The 22,549-nt window shown below is 52.6% G+C and overlaps 1 protein-coding gene across 5 annotated transcripts in view; it reads right to left on the reverse strand.

Annotated features, from left to right (window-relative positions):
- Nucleotides 1-22,549, reverse strand: part of RUBCN (rubicon autophagy regulator) — a 31,481-nt gene that overhangs the window by 4,661 nt on the left and 4,271 nt on the right. For 2 of the 5 annotated variants that reach the window (XM_074547252.1, XM_005484898.4), the window contains exons 2-22: nt 16,619-16,772; nt 14,746-14,829; nt 13,653-13,812; nt 13,373-13,479; nt 12,689-12,829; nt 12,321-12,477; nt 11,545-12,096; nt 10,949-10,993; nt 8,999-9,094; nt 8,724-8,839; nt 8,015-8,219; nt 7,554-7,655; nt 6,707-6,781; nt 4,021-4,081; nt 3,372-3,504; nt 2,913-3,058; nt 2,542-2,606; nt 1,787-2,025; nt 1,300-1,361; nt 961-1,114; nt 497-590 (exon numbers count right to left, since the gene is read on the reverse strand). In XM_074547252.1, coding sequence (XP_074403353.1) covers nt 497-590; nt 961-1,114; nt 1,300-1,361; nt 1,787-2,025; nt 2,542-2,606; nt 2,913-3,058; nt 3,372-3,504; nt 4,021-4,081; nt 6,707-6,781; nt 7,554-7,655; nt 8,015-8,219; nt 8,724-8,839; nt 8,999-9,094; nt 10,949-10,993; nt 11,545-12,096; nt 12,321-12,477; nt 12,689-12,829; nt 13,373-13,479; nt 13,653-13,812; nt 14,746-14,829; nt 16,619-16,657 — 2,833 coding nt within the window. In that variant the 5' untranslated portion in view covers nt 16,658-16,772. The remainder of the gene's footprint in view (nt 1-496; nt 591-960; nt 1,115-1,299; nt 1,362-1,786; nt 2,026-2,541; nt 2,607-2,912; nt 3,059-3,371; nt 3,505-4,020; nt 4,082-6,706; nt 6,782-7,553; nt 7,656-8,014; nt 8,220-8,723; nt 8,840-8,998; nt 9,095-10,948; nt 10,994-11,544; nt 12,097-12,320; nt 12,478-12,688; nt 12,830-13,372; nt 13,480-13,652; nt 13,813-14,745; nt 14,830-16,618; nt 16,773-22,549) is intronic. The other 3 variants (XM_005484899.4, XM_005484900.4, XM_014265499.3) reach the window with 3 other exon arrangements.

A 22,549-nucleotide genomic window follows, 5' to 3' on the forward strand; every position in this document is an offset into this window, starting at 1 on the left:
CGCTCTACTCAGCCATTAATACTGGGCATTATCAAGGATGTCCCTGAAGAGGCCTAGGGATTTCTTAGCAGGCAGGAAGGGCACAGAGATAAAGCCTTCAGGTTCTCTCTGCTCTGCAAGCTCAGCTCCAGCCATCCAAGCAGGGCAGGGGAGCTGTGTGCAGGCTGCAGCCTGTCCTGTAACTGCAGCAGGAGGGAAGCCAGGGCTCCCAGACACCTGCTCCCTGCAGTGACAGCCCAACTGCCCACAGCTGCCAGGGCAGGCAGCACAGAGCGTGGTCAGGAGGGGACCTACATGCTTTACCATGTCACCAAACACTGTGACAATGATGATCTGCTGCTGTTGTAACATTGCAGACACAGACCATGCACAGAGGAACTCTGGTCTGGCTAGCTACAGCTCTGTACCTCTTGCCAACACAAATGCCACTCAAACTGGAAGCAGACCTTGGTGGTCCCAGGGTCTGTCCCCTCCCTGTTTTTCCCCAGTATCTCACCTTCACACGTCTTGCATTTGTTGAGCTCAAAGGGGAAGATGATGTCGTCCTCATTCTGGCAGAACTCACAGATGAAGCCTTTGGCTTGGCACAGCTGGAAGGAAAAACAACAAAGAAAAAGCAGCTAAATGCTCATCTCTCTGGCAAGTAGGACAGAAGGCAGAGCGGAGCAGGACAGCAGGCCACAGTGCCCTGCTCTAACCATGTGGGACAGCCCTTCCCCAGCATGGAGCACAAGAAGGCTGAATCAACCTGTGTCAGGGGTGAGGGAAAACCAAAACAGGGTAGCAAATATCCCATTTGTGCTGGGTAGGAGCTCTGTAAAGCTGGCAGGAACAGTTAGCATTGAATCAGTTAATTTGGTGGCTGCTCTGCACACCAAAGCCTCCCCATCAGTTATCTTTGCAGCAAAGCCTGATCCCAAGGGTCCAGAGCCATGCAGGAGGCAGGAGAGGAGGCCTTACCATGCACTTGTCAATGTGCAGGCTGCCTGCCTTCAGGAGCTCTGTCAGGCGAGGCATCAGGTCCCCTTTCTTGATGGCACTGAAGTCACTCAGCGAGTAGAGGTGCAAATCCTCTGTCAAGTGGCCAGGCACTGTGTCAAAGGAGTCCAGGAGGCTGCGAGGACAGAGAAACCAGAGCTCAGAGCAAAGTGACTCCAGTAAGACCCCTCCCTTCACTCCTTGTGCTTTCTCTCCCCCTCCAGGCCCCCTTCTCCCCAGAGCTCAGTGCAGAAGCTGCACAGATTCCCAGTGCAAGTTGCCTGGGACAGAACCAGGACAGCAGAGCAGCCCAGCACTCACTCTTTAGCCAGCCGGCACGTCTTGAACATGTTCTTCATGTGGAAAAGCTGGATTCGCAGCAGCTGGAGAGGAAGAGGCACAAAGAATCAGTAAACAGAGCATGGTCCTCGCCCAGGCAAGTCTGTCCCATTCCCTGTGCTGCTGAAATAGCTGCTGCCCCTCAGCTGCTGCTCCCTTGTTTCCAAGGTATTTACATCACACAGGGCAAGGCAAGCACAACCATCGTCATGTGCTCCAGTTTATCCAGGAGATAAACTGAAGCCCAGCTGGATACCAGCCAGAAATTCCTATTTGATTTTCCTATGAATTTGACATTCCTATGCCACTGAAGAAATCAGAAAACATGAATAGAAAGACACAGTGATGAGATTTTAAGCCTCCAAAACTGAAATAGCTGCTTTTCCCCAGCTTCCCTGAAATACAGCTTCCAGTTTGCTGCCATCCACCTCACCCAAACTCCACTCAGGAGGCACAGAATGGGTCTTACCCTCACTTGGTTGAGAGCCTTCACTTTCTGGTACAGGGCAGGGTTGATAGCTTGCACGTTGAAGAGTGGGTCACTCCAGATCTTGCTCAGCAGGTCTTTGGAGAAGTTGCTCACGTAGTACTTGCTGAAGTCCCACTTGCGCAGGATGCGGCTGGGGATGACGGTCTGGGCGTTCTCATGGCAGCACTGGCAGAAGTACTTGCCCAGGTACTCGCAGTACCGCAGTCGCTTGATGTAATCTGGCCAAGCCCAGGCAGACAGGCAAGGTCAGCCCAGGCACGGCCTCTGCTGCACTCCCAACACTGCTCAGCGTTTCCCACAAGCAAGGAAAGTGTGCCAGAGTGCTCAGTACTGGGCTCTGCAAGCACTCTCTGACTGCAAAAGCCTTTGGGACCAATAGTCCAGTCTCGTGCAACCACATCTACCTACATCTTCAGGGAAGAGCTCTGCAGCTGCACAACTAGCTGGGAGCTTGAGGACCCAACATGAGACTGCCTTACAAGAGTCAACATCTGAAATGCCCTCTAAAGGACGAGCTGGCTGCTCTTTGCCTCCACCAGCTCTGTGACCTCCTAGAAGAAAAGGCTCCTCTGTGGATGGTGCACACCAATGTGCAGGCAGAGCTGGCAAAGGCAGTGTAGCACTGCTCTAGGGACCTTATGCTGAGCCCTACCAACACCCATTCACTCAGCATCTTCCCACTTGTTTGCAGTTCCCCATCACTCTCCAGCTCAGTTCAGGCTCCCAATACTCACCAGGGTCAGTCCGGATGCCACAGCCTGCACACCGGTAATTCTGCTTGGCCACAGCCACCTTTCTCCTGCCCAGACACAGAAGACAACATGCATGACCCAGCCCTGGTGGTACCTGGTACCAGCACAGGCCTGGGAGGTTTATGGGGACAATACACTCAAGGGAAAAAGCCCCACTATGTCCTGGATCACACCAAAGGCTCTAACCCCAGGCACTGCCTCCATTTCACCATCTCACAGTGGTGACCACTGTGGATTTACCAGGCTCAGAGCAGGGAAACCCCAGCAACCAGAGGATAAGCACCCTTGGTGTGGATGGGGAAGGGATGGGAAGGGCAGGTCCCCTGAGAGCCCCCAGGCACACGGGTCCTTACGCTGGGGCCAGGTGAACATTGAAGATGATCTGCGGCCGCGGCGGGGCCCACTCCAGGTTTCCGCGCACCCGAATCCTCAGCTTGTAGATGTCAGCGTGCTCTCCATCGTCAGGAGAGATAGGCAGAGAGTCAGGGATGGGCAGCAGCTGGGAGAGGCAGGCAAGAGGGTCAGATCCCTATCTTGTAGGCAGTGCACCTGGCTGGACTGCCAGAAACCCGCAACCGCAGTCCTCTGGAGAACTGCCAGGCACCAAGCCGCCCCTCAGCTGAATTGGGGGCTGAAGAAGGGCTGTCCCTCAGGGATCTGGACACTGCTGGAGGAGGCTGCATCCATCTCCAACCTCCTCCTCAAGCTCCACAAAGAGAGCACTGGGACAAGCAAACCCCCTCAGCAGTGCCCTGAAGCCAGGGGTTCCGGGAAGATCAAATGCAATCAGTGACAGGAACTCATAGCCTTACCTTCTGTGGGGCATCATGCTCAGGGACCAGCCACTCCAATTCAGAGGCAGCTGGGAGCTGCATGCCCTCAAACTGCTTCAGCAAGCCCATGGCCACCGCCTCTGCTGAGTTTGAATTGAGGAAGGAGTGGGATCTAGACAGCAAAGGAATTGTTAGTACTGGATGTCAAGCTGTGCCCTCCTTGCAGCCCCATGCCAGTCCCAAGTCAAAGATCCTCCCTTCCACTCTGGTACCTTAATTCTGCACTGCTACACAGGTTTAAAATTAATACACACAATTGATTTCTGTCTTTGCAAATGTGCCCAAGCAAAGCTGGCTAATGGCACCACAACAACTGTTCAGAAGAGCAAGTAAAACTTAACTCACTTGGCAAAACCTACTCCTGTTCACAGGGGTAGCAGCAAAGTGACAGCCAGTGCCTGTGTAAGCCATAAACAACTGCTGTCCCAGTATGTACCTAGCCAAGCAGCTGCCAACCATGGACACAGCTTTGTACTTCACCACAGAAAGCAAAGGGGTCCCCACAGAGGGAGGGAGGGAGGGATATGTACTCCAGTGCAAAACAGAAAGTGATGCACATGGAAGAGCAGAGCTGGGCAGGAAAGAGAATGTGGTACCAAGATGTGTCACCATGAGCTTGAAGACGTACATGGAGTCCGAGGAGAGAAAGGACTTCCTGCTGGAGTCTGGGTTCCTCTTGATGTCTGCATCTGAATCACAAACAGACAAGGTGAATCAGATGGGACAGGGCCAGGGATGCACTCACTTCAAACCAAAGCTTCAAGGTAAAACTCATCAAGCTGTTCAAAAGCACAAGAACTACAGCATCAACTTCTACCAGTGGCACAGAGCAGCAAGAAGGGGTGCAGTCTAATCAGCTGTCAGAACTACCAGGGAAAGGCATGGTGGGTGCTGTGTGCAGCCTGAAGTTTGGGGGGGAGACAAGTGGCTGCTGGTACAGGTCACACAGCAAGTCCTAACAGTAACATGGCCTGGAATAGAACACACACAGAACACAGGAGCCTGGAGAGCAGGACTGCAGGGTTAGCAAGAAGGTTTAGTAGCTCTCTACACACAGGATGGATGCTGGAAGGGATTAGCAATGGGTTGTAGAGCCCTTCTCTCTATTTGACTGTAACCTGTGAGATCAGACATTGGCCATGACACAGTCTGTCAATGCCTGCACAGCCAGGGCTGGCAGCCTGTGCCCAGCACTGCCCTGACACAGCAGCACCCTGCAGAGAAAGGGCCAGCAGCCATGGGGCCAGCCCTCTGCACAGGTCACAGACCCATCTCCTGAGGAGGGAGGGCCCAAGGTAAGGTCAGGACACTGCAGTCCTACTCCCTACATCCCTCAATCAACTCCCAAAGAGCCCTGGGCTGCCCCACAGCTTGGGTAGCCAGCAGTACCCAGTGGTACCTTCACTACTCATCATTCTTTCACTCCAGCAGGTTAAACCCTAACAGGGAATCCATCTCAACAGTAGAAAACCCCTATGTCAGGACAACTCCAGCCATATAACACAGACAGAAGCAGGCAGAAACCTGCTTCATGGCAGATAAGGCTCCCAGAAAAGGGAAGAAGGTATGTAAGGGGAAAATACTACAGGCCAAGGTCAAAGCCACAACCTTCATCCCAGTAGGTGTGCTGGTTTGTACCTCTGGGGAGCTCCAGAAATGATCTGCAGTGACCACACCACCCCCAGACAAAAGCCTGTAGCTTCCCCAGTGCCTGGCATGGGGAGGCACAGCTCAGGGCCCCTGCTCCTGTAACCCAAGCAGGCTGACTCACACAAATCTGCAGAGAGCCCACAGGATCCCAGCCAGGCCCCAGCTGCACACTGAGGCCAAGGGTATCAGAGCCTGTGATGCAAGGGAATCACAACCTGAGCAGAGTGTCCCCCTGCCCCAAGCTTCTCTACAGAGAGCAGGACTGCCCTAGCAACAAAGGGAGCAAGTCCTGCTAATTTACAGACTCACACTACTGGAATTTAGCTTGGACATTTGACCTTCACTGTTTGACATCCATTGCTAAAACAGGCAAAGGAAAGCATCCTAATGTTAAAGATTCCACATATCTACGTCATGCAAACTGAATTCTAGCTGCAGAAAACAGGAAATTCAGGCAAACAGCCTCACAACCTTGTAGGGCACCAGCCAGACACACCTGCCATGCTCTGGTGCCCTCTGCTCTGCACAGAAAGGTCCTGCATGGCCCTAGACTATGATGAACACGAGCACATGGGGCACACACAGGACAGAGTGGGCCAGGGGCTATGGGGAGGCAGAGCCAGCACACTCAGGCATTGACATGGTCTCAGAGATGGCTGAGGGAGCCAGATCTGACCCCAGGCTTCCACAGGAGCTAACACTGGGATACTGACACTGCTCGCTTCCCAACATTAATTGTAAACACTTCCCAAATCCTCATTAGCTACCCAAAACACCTCTGCTGCCAATGCTATCAAGTGGGATAGTCCCCAGGAAGTTTGTGAACAGCCCCCAAATCTAAGGACATCACCCCACACCCATGTGCCAGCTTCAGCCAGGATCACAGCCTGGTCTGTGAACACAGGAAAGATCTGAGCAGCAGCAAACCCAGCAGGAGCAACGTGCTGGTGCTGAACACCTGACAGTGGAGATCAGCAGCAGCCCAGCAGACTGTTCCTTTGCTAAAGCAAACAGGGAGCACATGAAGGTTATTTAAACACCGCCAGCAGACTAGACCTAGTACTACTGTAAACAATAAAAACACTAAGCTGCATGTGATCCCAGTGACCAAAACCTCCAGCATGAACAAACTGCCTGTGCCCTGTCTGATGTCACTACTTCTCCCTCCAGAACTCCTTTCTAGAAAGATTCCACTCCAAGTCAAGCCTGAGCATGAGACTAAAGGAAATCTTTGCTACAGATCAAAGCTATGGCATGCCAGCTCTGCCAAGTCAAGCAGCATAATGCTCTCCAAGGCACTTGGGATGGAGACCTGGTCCCCCATTGAAGAGGACTCCACTCTCATTCAGCCCAAGCTCAGCCTTCAAAATCTACAGAACTTCACTGTCCTGTGAAGTCCTACCCCAGGCAGGACAAGTCTTCACAGAGCAGGCATTTTGATATATCCAAAACACTGCACAGCAAAATGCCCTGGGGGATGGAGTCCATAGCAGAACTCCTCTGAGTCTGCTCTACTCAATCCTGCCACAGCTTTTCTTGCTGACATCTGGATGATACTGTAAGTAATTCCCAGCTGTGAACCAGGCAGGTTTGGAAGAAGTGTGCCCTGCACACACACACACACCTCGCACACACGCGCGCGTGCCAGGAGCACTGCAGGGTACCTGAGAACAAGGAAGCCATTGACACTGAGAGGCCGTTCTTGGACATTTGAATCAGGTTAGATCCATCGTTACCATCTGTATGACATGGTGATGACAAAACAGTTGACTTCAGTGCTTCAGCCAGGCCACAGAGAAAGGGCATAAAACAAGAGCAGCACTCACACGAGGAGAGCCCAGAACTGAATTCACACACTTCTCCCTGGGCTACAAAACTGAGCTCAAAACCTCACCCTCATGGACTGAAAGGAGAGGTTGCTGTCAATAGTCAGGAGACAAGAAGTTTAAAGCTGAAGACTGGACAACTCCACCTTCTTTTTAAAGTAAGAGAGATGGAGGTACTGCTGAGAAGTAAGTCATCCACTTCAGAGGATGAACAAGGCTCTGAAGGCCAGGGACTTGGGCTGGTCTCCTGTGGGTGATAAGCTCAGCCACCCAAGCTGCCAGGAGCAGAGATTACAGGATTGCAGGTCGGGATGTGACCAATACCCACCATCCCAGAGGTAAGTGGTCAGAGCTATGGTTCCTGCTGCCTGGGGAGGAGAAGAGAGGATGGCAGCTCTCCCACCTCTTTAGCTGTGACCACAGTTATGTGTACCAGGCAATGAAATGGAAACCACCTACCAGCCAGAGGCACAGAATGTTACAGGGTTACAGAAGATTTTGAAGGAAAGTCATGCCACCACATGAGGGAAACAGATTGCTCTGTGTGCTCTGCTTATACATTTGCTTGGGAAAAGCCATCTTGAAGGCCAGAGGGACAGAGCCTTTTTCAGCAGGACTGACCCCAGCACAAGCACACCAGAAGTTTGTTTCTATGGAAGAAGCCAAGACAGCCCTTCCCTCCTACCTCGGATCTCATACTCTTCCACATCCTCGGCAGAGCCAGAGTCAGAGAGGCGCATGGAGCCGTGGGAGCTGAACTGGGACCCACTGTCTGTTGCCATGAGACCTGTGAGGAAGGCATCACAGCCAGGTCACCAGTGGAAGTGCTCCAAAGGGGCACTGACAGCTATGGGAGATGGGGATAGCCAGGTATGCCCAGGAAAGGAGGGATGGGGCTCAAGGATGGAAAACACTACAAGTTCAGAATGAAATGACATTCCATCACTCAGTGCCAGCAGTGTTATCAATGGATGGTATCTATCACATTATGGTCTTCAATAGCAGCAATTTCACAAATCTTGGCACCACTTTGGTAGCAATTGAACTCTTTCCAAGGAATGGGCAGGAAGGCAGGCAGCTATAGGATAGGCAATGGACAGAAAACCCACATCCCACCAGCTGATGAGCCCAAAACACATCACCCACTGTCTGAGCCCAGCTCCTGGCAGGCAGGGAACAGGTGCCTGGTGCGGATCTGCTGGCGCCGAATGCGAATCTTTTGTTTAAGCTCCTGGATCTCCTTGTCACTGTCTTCCTCCTCCTCCTCCTCCAGCTGCCGGCTCATCATGTTGCATTTCATCAGCTCAATGGCAGCGATCAGGGACTCTGAGATGCTGAAGTGGGCGTTCTCCTGCAAGAGCAAAAGCATTCAAGGCTATGCCTTGGACAAACTAGGAAGACTTGGTAAAATTTTGTTCCCCACCTATGCCAGGAAAGAGCTTATTACTCATGGATGGTGGCAGAAAGATGTTAATCTCTGTCAAAACATGACTCTTCTATCAGTATCTAGAAAACAAAGTCTTCTTGGCTTTATTTTCTAGGTACTGACAGAATAGTCATAAAATACAAGAGGCAAAATACAAGAGGCATCCTACAAAGAGGATGTGCAACACATCCACTCTGAGGGTTCAGCACACAGCCCTGAGGGGCACTAACATGTTGCAAAGCTGCCATGTATATGACAGATGGACAGATCCCAGCTACCAGACACCACCAAGGAGCTCAGCCCTGCAGTTCTGTGCAAAGCTCTACAACAGGCAATACCATGGCATTATCCTCCCCGTGGCAGGAAGTATCCCTGAACCTGCAGTAAGATACATTCCCCAATGCACACAGGTGCTGCTGCTTCCCTCACCTTCTCCAGGTCTGCACAGCTGCCAAAGTCCTGCTCAGAGAGGTAGCTGATGAGGGACTGCCCTTCAGAAGGTCTCCTGAACATCCCTTCACCCGAGCTCAAGTACTGCCCAGAGTCTAGAAATGCAAGAGACACGGGTATGAGGGAAGAATCTGCTATCCCTGTGCCACCAAGTCCTGCCAGCATCCCACAAGCAGGTGCCAGCACTTGAGGACATTGCAGCCCATGGAAGCTGACCAGGACTGAGTGTCCCCCCTGGGGCTGGCTGTACTCACCATACTCCATGTAGAGGGAGCTGGGTGTGCTCAGTTCACTGCTCTGCGTGGAAGCACAGACTGGCCCTCTCCCTCCACTGGGATCACCATGGGACTCTGCAAGGGAAGATGACACCAGGCACACGTCAGTACCTCAGAGGTGCCCTGCCACTGCACAGGGTGAAATGAAAGGGGCTTGGCATCACACACACAGGCACAATGGATGGAAATAGAGACATCTTCCTGCTCCATGCCACAGCTGAGGGCAAGCCCAGGAGGAGACAAAACCAGAAAGGCATTACAGGCAGGAAAAGGGGAATGAAAGAGAGAAGATCATGAGAGACATGAACAGTCACATCCTGAGCCTTCCTCTGTTTACCCCAGAGTTGAGTTGGGGGACACAACAGGCTCCAACAGGTATCTCTTGCCAGCCCTTTCTTCCCGAGGGAGCATTCTGAGGGCAGAGTTATCCCCAAAACAGAGAACAGGAGACACAGGGAAACATGAACCACCAAAGGATCTGTGGGGGCCCCTGCCCTGCAAAGCAGCCTGGACACCAGTGTGAGGAGGCATCTGAAGGACATGCTCCTGCTCCACTGCACCCAGCCTCCCCACACACAGTGCTGGAGCCTGGGAGCAGTGCTCAAGGTGACCTCCACGGGCTGTGGGCAGGGCTCTGCCCCTTGCACACACCGTGGTGCAGCTCCCGCCAGACTGAGCCAGTGCAGACTGCCAGGAGCTGGCCTGAGCACAGCCCAAGGACAGGTGGTGCTCCACAGAGAGCCATGGCCCCAGGGAGCACCTGGACAGAGTGCCTGGGTGACAGAGGACTGCTGAAGGACACTGAAACACCTTGCCAGACAGGGAGGAGCACACAGCTCTGCATACAGGGCAGGTGCCAGCTGACAATCCTGAGCATAACAGAAGGGCAACCATGTCCCTTCAACCTCCCACTCATTTTTGCTCCCAGCTTTGTGCCATAACTGATATGGCTGGTGGTCTCTGAGCCCACCAAAACCAGCCTCTCCCTGTCAAGGCCATGAAGCAGCAGTCACCAGGATGGAGCCTGGGATCAACCTATCCCACAGGCTGGGAGAGAAGAGACTTGTCAGGGTAGGATACTCTCACAGCTACTCACTGCAGCCTGACAGGGTGCCCTGCAGCCACCTCAACACAGAAACCACCTCATGTGGTTGATGCCTGGGGATGCCACATACAACAGAGCCTACTGCTGAAAGGTAAAGCGAGGCAGTGCTCAGCATCATCTGTTGGAGCAGGACACAGGGCTGGACACATCTCTCAGAACACCCAACAACCCCAGGGAGGAGCCTTCCCAAACACAGAACCCTCAGCACCCAGATGTGAGCTGGACAAACCCAGTGCCACTGTTCATTGAATGCAAAACAAAACAGCCCATTCTGTTGTTGAGCTGCTGACTTTTTCTGCACATGGGCCAAAGGGATGGCAGCACTTCAGCATTTCTGCTTGGGGTAAAACCTGCCCTGAGCCCAAAAGATCATTCAGAGTCTCAGCTGTGGGTACATACACTGGAAATCAGTCAACATCAAACCTCCCTGTGCCATGAAATAAAAGGAAAAAATAGATGTCCAAGCCCATGTCTGGTTAGTTGCCAGCCCTTATTCGCTACAAAAGAGAGGAAATCTCTCCTGGCTTCTGAGGCAGTGGGTGGAGGGAAGGGCAGGGGATGCAGCTCAGAGACTTGGTGGCCAGCACTCCCTAACGCCATGCAGGGCAGCTGGAAACACTTCTGGGTCTGGGCCACTGCTTCCACAAACCAAGCTGGGAGCTTCAGTCAGGCCACATGCATAAACCAGACCACACTTCAAAGCATCAGCTGGGACACAGCAAAGACTTTTTTTTTGTTTTCTAAATGAACACTAATGGATTGATGGCAGTCCTGAACTTGATGCAATGATCACTAATGAAGGGCTGTTATACTGGCTCCCAAACCTGCCACTGGATCTTCTATTATAATGGTGATATCCCTGAGGCCTCCTGGGCAGACAGAGGAGGAGAAGGGCAGCGTTAAGGGAGAGAAAACAGAGACAGACTGGTTACTACTCAGCAAGGTCCTCCACTCCTCCAATGAAGGCAGCATCAGGACAAACTCTCACTAACTGGTTGTCCCCTCACACCCAACTCTCTCCACCCCCATGTACTCAGTCATTCAAGACCACAGGAGAACCCAGCAGGTTACCAGTGGGATGACATCCTACCAGCTGGATGAGCCCAGGCCCCAGTCCCATATCCCAGCCAAGCAAGCCCAGTGGAGAAGAACAGCTGATGCCACAGCATTGCTGCCATTTTCTAAGATTTTAGTAAAAGCTGGCAACACCAGTAACAGTTCCAGCCCAGGGCATTCTGGGAAGCAAGATGTCATCCCATCATTCCAGTGTAGAGCTGAAAAGCTAAGGGAAAAGACCAACCACTTGCCCACTGTCCCTCTCTCCAACATGATCCATGGAATCAAGGGGGTGGCCAGCACCAGCCTTCTGGTACCAGGGACTCCCACACCAGAAGCCATCCCAGAAAAGGTGTCCCATTACCGTGCAACTTCCCAGAAGTCACGTTGGTGTCAGAGTGTGAGCGCACGTGGCTCTTCTTGAGGATGCCCTGTGGAGCTGAGGACTGTCCCTCTGAGAAGCTGGACCGGCGCAAGAGGCTCAGGCCCCTGCTGCCACCTCCGCTTGCCCCCTGCTCCCCCAGGGACGAGACTGAGTCCAGCTTCTGGGAGCTGCTGGAGGAGAAGAGTTTAGAGCTGCTGCTGCTCTTGGTGCTGCTGGTGCTGCTGCTGCTGCACGCCCGGCCCCGGCGGCCCAGGTTCCCAATGGCCAGGTACTCTGGCCCGTCATTGACGTCACTCTGTGGATCATCCTGACTCCCTGTCCAAGTATCCTCACTCTGGCTGGTGGTGCTGGAGCTCATCTCGCTGGCTGGAGAGAAGGGGTCTTTGTGTGAGGGGACGTGGAAGCAGGTGGCAGAGCTGGGCTGCTCCAGAGGGGACCTGCCCTCGCTGAAGGAGGAGGAGCGGGTGGATGGGCAGCGTTCCCGGGGCTGGCTGGAGTTGGAGCTGCCACAGGAACTCACTGGTCTCCTGTCTGGACAGAAGCAGGAGAATGATTTCACACACTGGCACAAGGATGTCTCCTATATCCTATGGCTATAAGCTTGTGGCTTCACACCAACACACACGCTCACCAGTGCAACTCCTTCCCTCCCATCATGGGCAGAAGTCTTCCATACTCATCCACCCACATAGGCAGATAAAAAAGATAAAGTCTTTTCTGGGTCTACCCTGAGCTCCCCAGCCTACCCTTGATACCTGAGAGGCCAGAGGAGGCTGGATGCTGGAGGCTGGAGAAGGACCCAAAGCAGCGCTGCTGAGTGCAGGGAGCAGCAGGGACACACGGGGATGCAGGGAGGGCAGTCAGGCTCTGACTCTTGGTCACTGGAGATGGATTGTCACTTTTCCTGGTAAGCTGAAGAGAGGTGGCATCATCAATAAATCAGCATCTATTGGGCCACATGTAGCAGCAACAGAAAGGGATCAACCTGCAAATGCCAGGTCACCAACCACAAAGGATGCGGCAGCCCTGGGAGCACGAGGGTGGGGAGGGGAAGACACGGCAGCACAGAAGGGAAGCAGCTCTGTGTTCACAGCTGCAGGACAGATTCCCACTGGGAAATTACCAGGCTCTCAGTGACATGATCCAGGCAGCCCAGTGCTCCCGGCAGACGGCTCTGGTGTCCCTCAGCACTGTGCTCACACATGTCCCTTGTCCCAGCAGAAGGCTCTGACGCGCACAGGGATGGCAGTGACGTGCCGGCCAGCTGAAAGAACACAACCCCCATTTAACAAAGCCTCACTAATTGCTCTCTTTTGGGGACTCTGTGCAAAGAAGGCAGCTGCTGTTTCTGTCCTCTGCAGAGGGGCAGCTGGTGCAGGGCTGCACAGGGGTCATTGGCATGAGCAGGGTCATTGGCACCCAGGTGTCCTGGGGTGCTGCCCATCCCCTCAAGAGCATGACTGTCCCTCATGACCAAGCAGCTCTGCATGCTGGCCCTGAAGCCTGGGACTATTGGAGAGGGCTTTAAAGGTGCCTCTTACAGGGAACTGGTCCTCAGATCCTCTAACTGAAATCTATAGTGCAAGTCTGAACCAAGGTGCTCCACACAGCCATCTCCCCCACCCTGACCCCTTACAGAACAAGGACCAGTTCCCCTCTCTCCTCCCCTCTTGGAGCAACTTTAACTAGTTCCAAGTCCAGCTCCTTGTCCAAGGGTCCCCATACCCTGAAGGTGACCTTGAGGGAGCAGCCACAGCCAGTTGGCATCTGGGGAGAGCCAGATGTAAAATCTGGGACCCCAACTCACCATGGAGGTGTCAATCTGAGCCAGAAGCCTGGGGTTGTTCTGCTCAACAGCCTCCAGGCACTGCAGCATGGCCGTGACGTGGGCGTCACTGAGCAGGAAGGCAGTATCTGGGGAGACAAAAATGCTGCTCAGGGGAGTCCCTCTCACCCACACAGTTTGACACACCAGTTGCTTACATGCAAATCAATTTTTCTGCTGTCCTCTCTCACTCCCACACAGCTTGGAAATGCCACCAGCTAGATATTTTCCTAGTGAGAAGGAAAAGGCCCATTCTCCTTACCTGTGTAGAACTTCCTAATGTACTGCCGGTTCCCCAGGAGTGGCCTGAGCTGAGCTGACAGGCAGTGGCACTGCAGGCTGTGCTGCAGCCACAGCTGGGCAATGGCCTGGTCCCCTGGGCCCTCGGGGTCACGCTGGCCACTCTCCTGCAGGCTGATGAACTGGAAAGGGACGTCAGGCACAGGTTAAGGCAGGCAGAGACAAGAAGGGGAAGAGAGCTTGTTCCACCGCACGGCTTTGGTCCCCTTGATAACAGCAGCTTTCACATGCCAGTCACTGTCAGCAGGAAAGAGGGCATGTCCCAGCAGCTCCTCAGCCACCAGGGAGACAAAAGCACCAGGCAGGAACAATGCTTCAAAGGTCAGCCAGTGACCTAAGTCCTCTGACAGCCACCAGCACAATGAATTTCTCTTGCACACTCTCCCACCCATGAGCGTTGTCCCTGACCTGGAGCAACCCCATGCTTCCAAATCCAACCTGACCCCGGTGGTGAGGGTCATTTTCCTGCTGACACATTAACTGGAAAAGGCTGTGGCAATGCCTGAGCTGCTGCAGCTTGCAGAGCTGGACTGAAGGTACACCCCCATTCCCCCAGCAGCAGGCTGGTCACTGCTGTGTCCAAAGGGGCTGGCATAAATGGGCAGCCCTTGGTGCCCATCCATGGCAGGAACCATGGATGTCAGCACAGGGCAGCTGAGGACCAGAAGCCACATGCCAGTGGCTGGCACAAGTCAGGAATGGGAGAATAAATGCATGGTGAAGCCAAAACCCAGAAATGGGACAGCCCAGACCCTTAGAGATCTGCATAGAAACATGAATTACCCCTGTGCACACACAAGCACTGCTTGTGCCAGTTCCCTTGGTGATGCCTGCTGCACCCAGCCCAGCAGCATAAGCAGCCAATTGTCTCAGCCCAAGCCACACTGAGTTCCCAGTTCACAGCCTGTACCCAACACCACGGCTGTGTCAGCCTCCACAAGCCATGGAGCAGCTTTACTCCCAACAGCCCAGGCAGCACTGTGCCATGGGTGAGGCTCCAGCCCAGCTGCCCTGTCCCCTCCCAGTGGGCACACAAGGCCACCCCCAGAACCCACCTTCTCCAGGTGATGAGCAGAGCCCGGGCTCAGCCAGCGAATGTCCTTCACAAAGTGCCAGTAATCCTTCTGTCTGCAGCACACCTGCCAGGACAGCACAGTCAGGAGCCACCTCCCAGGTGCCAGTTCAGTGAGCACAGCCCCGTTAGCCCCTTGCTGACACAGGCCATGCTGTTTGCCTCAGCTTTATTCAGACAATGAGGGGTTCTCTTAGTTATTCTTCCCCTCAGAGAGGAACTGCAACAGCGTTTCTGTTTTCCTCTCCACCCTATTGGTTGTAAGCACAGACCCAAAAAGTGTCTGTTCACCAAAAAGCTAATTATTTTTACTTCCATCCCTATTTCCTCTTTCACAAGTGACAGAGGAATGGCTTCTGTTTTGGTGGTTTATTTGGTTTGGTGGGGGAGTAGTTTGTTTTATAAGACTAAAAAACCAACGTGACGATTTTAGTTTTCTAGACTGAATTTGGTTTTCTGGACAAACAAATTAATTAAAATTAATTCAGAAGTTTAAAAACCTCTTACCCTAGTTTTCTTAATGTGTACATATGGATTTTTTCACCTTTTTTTTTCAATTCCCAACTGTAGGCAAAAAGCTTGCCAAGAAAATAAAAAGTAAACGGAAATGTTTTGCTGGAGCAACTGTGAGCCAACTGCTGTTAGGAAGATGGATTTTTATGGGCCTCCTTTTGCAACTCCTATAACTTGATTGGTGTCACACATGCCTGATAGAGGAGACATTCCTGAGAGGAAGAGCTGTCTATGCCTACAGTAAAAGCACTGAGGAAGGTAACACACCACCCTGCTTTGCATGTCTGGCATGAACTGCTACCATCAGACAGACCAGCATAAATCATTTAAACCTCACTCCCTGAAGCCTGTGAATAGCAGGTCTGTCAGAAGGGAGCACTGCACTCCTCACATGGACAAGGCAGCTCCTCTCTCTGGCCACCTCCCAGGGCAGGTCCCAGGTCCAAGCAGCTGGGGACTAACAGGAACAGAGCAGCACATCAACTAATGCTGTCTGCAAACTTAATAAATCCAGAGAGCCAAGGTCCCTGCTCAGACAACCTGCCAGTCTGGCTCTTCCTGGAGGCTTTTAAGCTTGGGTGCAGCACTGCATAGGTGCAGTTTCCTGATCTGGCACCCAGCTGGCCCATGCAAGCTGCCTGGGGCTCCTCTGTGCTGTTCTCTTCTCTCTGGGTGGCAGAGCCACTGATGGGATGCCTGTCCCCAGGCAAGCCCTACAGCCTTGTTCAGCCTTCCACTGTCAATAAATTGTGCTGGTAATTGCATGCTGAAGGGGAGATCTTTAAGCCTCTGCACACAAGTGGGAAAGAGAAATTCTTCCAGGCAGCCATGGAAGGGGGAAGGCTGGGTGAGCAACTGCAGGCACAACAAGAGCCTGGAAAGAGTGATCCCATTCACGCAGAGCATGGGGCTGGCTGCCAGCTCCTGTTACTGACACAGCTAAGCAGAAACAGGGAAGATGCAAGTTTCTCCTGCCAGCCCTCGCTGGGGACTTGTCCAAGTGCAGATGATATGGGGCTGACTCACTGCAAATGCAATTTAATCACTTGGCTGCAGCAGAAAGGAAGGAGAGAGGGGCTGGCCTCAGCACAGGGGGCACAAGTACTTAGAAAAACCATATTGGAAGCAGATGAGATAGAAAGCATGTGCACCCAGGTCCCTCTGACAGCCACAGCATTTACCAGGCAAGCTCAGCCCCTGCTTGGATCACTTCCCAGCCTGTTACAAGCACTGTGCCCACTCTGCTATGAGCACAGAAGTGAGCTGCAGCACCTGCTTATGACAGCTCTGAAGCTGTGACAGACAGACAGACAGACAGTCATGCTGGCAGGACAGAGCCATACCTTGTCATGGATGAGCCCATGGTAGAGGATGCTGTGCATGTCTCTGCAGAGCCGTTCCAAGCCACCATACTTGGACCAGACATTTGGGTTGCTGATGGAAACCAAACCTTCCACTGTGGTCTTCAAGTTGCCAAGGAGCTTCCAGTGCTCTTTCCTGCACAGGAACACAGCAAGATATATCAGAGCTACAGCAAGAGGAACTTCACAACAGGAACATGGTATTGCACTCTCTCAAAAGAAACTCTGCTCAGGCTGAAACCTTTGGTGTTCCAGAAACCAGCAAAGGTGAGCTGAAGCACTTGGTGCATCCCTGTGGTGTCCCATACATGGTTTGTGGACAACAGGCCATATTGTAATGATTCTTCTGATGAGTGGTAGCCACCTCCAGGAGATACACAGAACAGACTGATGGCTCCTGCAACGCACTACATGCCCAGTCTGGGCCAAAAAATCTGGGGATTAACCTTCTAGCAGGCTCTTGCTCCAGTGACATGTTCTCCCTAAGAGAGCAGCAGCCCCTCAGAAGCACAGCAGCTGCATGGAAGGGTGTGAGGGCAACCACATCAAGCAGACCCTGTGCTTACAGAGCAGCACTCCTGAGCAATGCACATCACACTGAGAGCTCCAGTCCTGTCAGGATGCAGAGGTGCTCCTCTCCCAGGGAGGGGACACTTCATCTGCACCTCCAGCTGCACAGCTGCTCTCTGGGCCCTCACCTGCTGTAGGCACAACCTGCAAAAACATTATCACCTTATGGACACAGATTAGCAAACTGCTGGTGAGCTCTGGAGTATGCACAACAGCTCATCAGTATCATCCTCCTTGGCTGCCCTGCATACAGCAAGAAATCACCATTACCTACCACAAAGCAGGAGCAATGGTGTGGACAGGTAACATCATTTGACTACAGAAAAGCAGCTTTGGGGAAGAAAGCTTTGGGTGACTGAGGTTCCCACTCAAGCTGCCTGACCATGTTGCCAGATGAACAGCAGCTGTCAAAAACACATATTCAAATAGGAGCCACTCTCTCAGAAGAACAGGAATGTTGCAAGGTACAGTCAGGAGCGTAAATAACCAAAAAAAAAGTCGCTGCATGGTTTGTAACAAAAGCACCCTAAATGACACCCTAGCATGAAAGTTCAAGTTTTCAACTGGCAAGAAACAAGATGGTGTTTCAGAAGTTAGTCCTTCCCACAGCCAAAACTGAAATGGATTTTCAAAACACAAGGCAAAAAAGAAGGAAAACAAATAAATAACATTATTTTAAACTGCTCTCATTTTCATCCCTTGGGGATCAAAGTGTGGGCCACATACTCCTGGTAATTAAAACAAAGCTTTTCTCACCAATATTCTTTTTGAGACTTGTTCACTATTGCCAAACTGATTAGTTGAACAAGCAGATTAATTAATCATTAACCATTGGCTCTACCTCAAGTTGCCCATTCACTTCACTTCCTCATGAGGGAAACATCACCACTCCCAGTGCCCACCTAAGCTTAAACCACACAGGAGCCAACCCATCCCAGCAGAAAAGCCTGTCACCCTGACAGCACCACAGCCCTAAACCAGACCTGCAGAACACGTGGCAGAATGTGTATGTTCATGTTTTACTTAAACTAACAGGCATGGGGCTTTATCTCAGAAGAGACTGAAGAAAAATGCACAGATGTAAATCACAGGCAGGTTCCTGAAGGAGATACAGCTTGGGAGGACACCAAAAATGATCCAGCTCTGCTGAATTTATGGGCTTTTCCCATCCCTGCCCTGAGCAGTGCAGATGTTCTCTGGCTGTGGATGCCCAGAGAGGAATCAGCAGTCCCTGGTCAAAGAGCACCTGCAGCTCCTCCCTAAGGTATTTCCAACACTCAGAGTTAGGAAATGCAAGTGAAAGCTCAGCCACGCCACTGATACTGCAGTCAGTGAGTCAGGGGAACTCCCTCTCATGTTATTTCAGGCTATAAAAAGCAGGTGGTGTACAGAAGGATGTGAGGGTAGCACACACAGGGATGTGCCTTTCCAAATGGTTGGTCTCGTTAAAGGACTTGTGCATCTCAAGAGGTAGAAACCAGGATCCATGGCTCTTTTCTAGCATGGGGAAACTAAGGGAAATCAATCCTTGAACAAAATAATCTCAGGATGTTAAAACATTGAACACAGAAGCACACAGAGAATAAGCCACATAATTAAAGCACCTTTTCAGAGGTGATCTTGAATCCACCAAAAGTGAATTAAGTGCTGGTAGGACAGTAAGTATCCTATGGGACTTGTTGGCCCAAAGCAGTTCACAAGTTAGACATACAAGACCTTTCTGATACCCAAATCCCAGCTGTTTCTGGGCTGGAACACTGAAAAGCACACAGGGACACAAGGCTAAAGGCATGAGGACCCATATAGTTGGCTGCAGGTGGCAGGGAAACTTGGAGAGCACAGCTAATCACATTTCAGCTTTGGCTGGACTCTGGGGCAACCCTGAATTAGCAGCAGGGTTTCTCCCCTGCCACTGACAGAGCCTTGGTTTCAGATGCCAGGAGGGATGGAGAAAGCCCAAGTTCCCTTTTCTGCTGCTGTTCAGAGCATTACTAAGAATGAAATCTGCTTTTTTTCCTGAACGAGGAGGACTCTCCTTTGCTAGTGCTATAGAAAGCCTGGCATGGGGTAAGGCCAACTCATATTACATCATGAGAACACCCCAATTTACAATAAGGGCAAAGTGAATAATACCCCAGAGCATCACTGAGCAAGCCCAGAGCTACCCCTGCAAGAACCACACAAGGTTCTGCTCTTCTGATCCAGCAGAGCTTGGTTCCCCCAGCCAGAAGGACCAAGGGTACCTGCAGTGGCCATGGAGCAGCAGAGAGATCTCAGCTGCATCCCTCTCCTCCCTTAAAGACAACCTCTGATCCTGCCTCAAATTTCAACCACCAGCTCCACAAACTCGGCACTGGGTCTCCTTTCTTTACCACAACAAACTCCATCTTCAAGTACAGCAACATCAACCTGTCAGTGGGAACTGTTCCAAACATAACTGAACCTCTTGCACTGCAGTGATAAAACACAGAATACAGAATATAAATAAACACAGAATATTTTTTGCTAGCCTTGTAGCAAAAAATGGCTTAATGCTGCCACTGCTGACAACAGGAAATGCTGCTTGCTCTTCCAAGGCTTCCACAGCCCCTCCATGCCAGCAAGGGTAGGAACTTCTCTTGGTCTAAGTCAGCAAACGTGACTCACAGCAGAGGCAGGGAGCCATGCTGCTGACTTCTTAGCTTAAAATAAAACCAAACCTTGATTACTTTCCAAAACAGAATCACACAGGTAGCCAGTGGTCAAAACTGAAAAATAACAATGAAGCCCATCTTCCTTGCAACCATCATCTGCTGCGTATCTCCTGTGCTCTGCAGGAAGCACCCAGCAATGCCTGCTTGAATCCTGACCTCCACCTGGAAGACTCTCTTGATCCTTCTTAACACACTAAAGAGGTTGTGCTAGGAATGTTGAGGTTATGGAGGGACTTCTGACAAATCTCCAAGGACACTCATTCCCGTGCTGGCTGTCAGCTCCTCCTGCAAGGCTCCACCAAGCTGCCCAGCGCAGAGCCTGCTCTGCCTCGCTGTCCCCAGATCTCCCAGACAACCAGCAGCCCCTTCCTTGGGCTCCCCCGCCCGCTCCTCGGGGCTCGGCACTGCTGGGAACAGGGATTAAAGGAAGGCAGGCTCCGTGCAATCCATCTGCAGCGGCGGGAGTGGCTGACAGGCAGAGGAAGCCAGGAGAGCTCTGCCAGCCCAGCAGGGATGGGCAGGAATAGCTGAGCGGGCTGCCTGGGAAAGGGACACGCAGGGGAACCTGCATCCGTGCTGAAAGCTGGCACTGATGGAAAACGGGGGCACAGCCACAAAAGGTGCCCCCAGCAAACACAGCCCACAGGAGCTGCTGGCTGATGCATTCCTGCTCTGCACTGGCAAAGGATGAGGGAAGGAAATAGGGATTCAAGGTGTTTTTTAACCTTTCCATGGCAGATAGCTCATCTGGCTAAGTCTCTCACAAGCAGATGACCACAACCTGTGGACAGGGTACTGTCCATTGGGCTTCAATGTGCACAGGACCTGCCTGTGATGAGCATGCAGGCAGCCAGAGGCAGTGACAGGCAGAGCAGATCCCCACAGCAGCCCACCCCCCTGAGAGCAGCTGCTCACCTCCCTCCCCTGCTCACAGCACAGGTTCCCTTCAGGAACCCTCTCCAGGTGCCTGTCCCTGAGGGTCTTGCTGGCACCAGAGACAGAGGGGGCAGCTCCTTGCTAACCTGCCCAGCTGACCACTGGCCCATCTGCTCCCCCTGGACTGCTGTGTCCTCTGCACCACCCCAGAGCCCTGCTCTCTGCCCAGCAGGACAGCACCAGCCCTCCTGCCCCCAAGGACAATGTCCTCCCTGGATATCAGCATTATAGCCCTGCCACTTGATGCATTTCAGACCTGCTCCTAGGAGGAAAAATCCAGCACAGGATCCTCATTGTCCTCTCCTGTGCTGGCTCAAGGATGGACTTCAGCAAAATAACTTTTGCTTCTGCAGTTTCTGTAATGCACAAGAAGATGGATCCAGTGATCTCCTATCGGTAACAGCCACAATCCAGTGTGAAATGGCACCTCACTGGCAATAAAAATGCTAACCACATCACACAAAGGACAAGGCAGGGTAAGGCCCATGATGGATCCTCCCCAAGGATCAGTGCCAGCCAGGAGAACAAGCAGGCTCCTGCCTTTGCCAGCACCAGCAGGGGATGATGCCCTCCTTGGCCCTGGGGGACTGCTGGGGGTGGCACCACCTCAGCCCTATTAGTCACACGATGGCAGAGTCTGGTAGTGCAGGACTTGTGCTTGCAAAGGCAAGAAAATGCACAAAGATGAGCCTGGAAAGACAAAGCCGTGAATGCAGTCAATTCCTTTTACCTTTTGGAACCTGCTGGGTTTGAAGCATTAGTAAAGAGGGAGAACAGCTCAAACTGTGCAGATCAGAAGGCACCCCAAACCTGTGCTATAGCTTTAAAAGTACCGGTAGCATTTTCCCAGCTGATATGGCAAGCAGGAATAGAGTGACTGGCTGAGCCCCTCAGATAAGGAATGCTTCTCTCTCATATCAAGTTTCAGCTGCTCCTTCCAGCCCAGCCAACACCACCAATTTCCATCCAACATTCACCCTGTGCTTGTGAGTGCCAGGGCAAAACCAATGCACCTGTAAAAATGTGAAGTAAATAGGACTTGCCATCAAAACACCTCCAGGAAACAGCTTCTGCTGCTCATAAATGTTAACCAAAAAAACCAAGCCTGAAGCACATATGAGACCACACAGCCGAGGTCACCGTGCTCACCACCAGCCACGTGCAGGCACAGGGCCTCGCCTTCAGGAATAAAGAGGTAAATAAAGAAATGTCTGTTCAGCACCTAAAAGAGGGGATGCAGACAGGAAGGCCAGGAGACAGGATCCCTGCGCAGCGAGCTGCAGAGGCACCTGAAGGGTGGCAGCACGGCGTTAGGGCGGGGTGGTTTCACCCTTAAGCTCAAGGGTGTGAAGCAGAGACCTGGCAGCTGCTGTGCTGGCCACGGCTGACGGGGGACACAGTGGGGACAGAGCACCGGTACCGAGGTGTCACATCCGAGGCCATCACCGCCCCTCCAGCGGCCAAGGCTCCTTCCCACGGCAGTGAGCAGAGATGTGCGGCCGCAGGTGGGTGACGGCTCTGACAGCCCGGCCCGCTGTGCGCTTCCTCCCACGAGGCACCGAGCCGGGGGCAGCGTCACGCTCTGCAAGCAACGATCCCACTCGCGAGAGGTTTATTCACTGCCTGCTCGCCCGCAGGTATCCCCACACACGCACGCAGGACGCGAGCTCTCCAGGAGCATCCCCCGCGCATCCATCCCTACTGCTGGCACTGC

Source organism: Zonotrichia albicollis, chromosome 9, assembly GCF_047830755.1.
Source record: "Zonotrichia albicollis isolate bZonAlb1 chromosome 9, bZonAlb1.hap1, whole genome shotgun sequence".
Classification (NCBI taxonomy): Eukaryota; Metazoa; Chordata; class Aves; order Passeriformes; family Passerellidae; genus Zonotrichia; species Zonotrichia albicollis.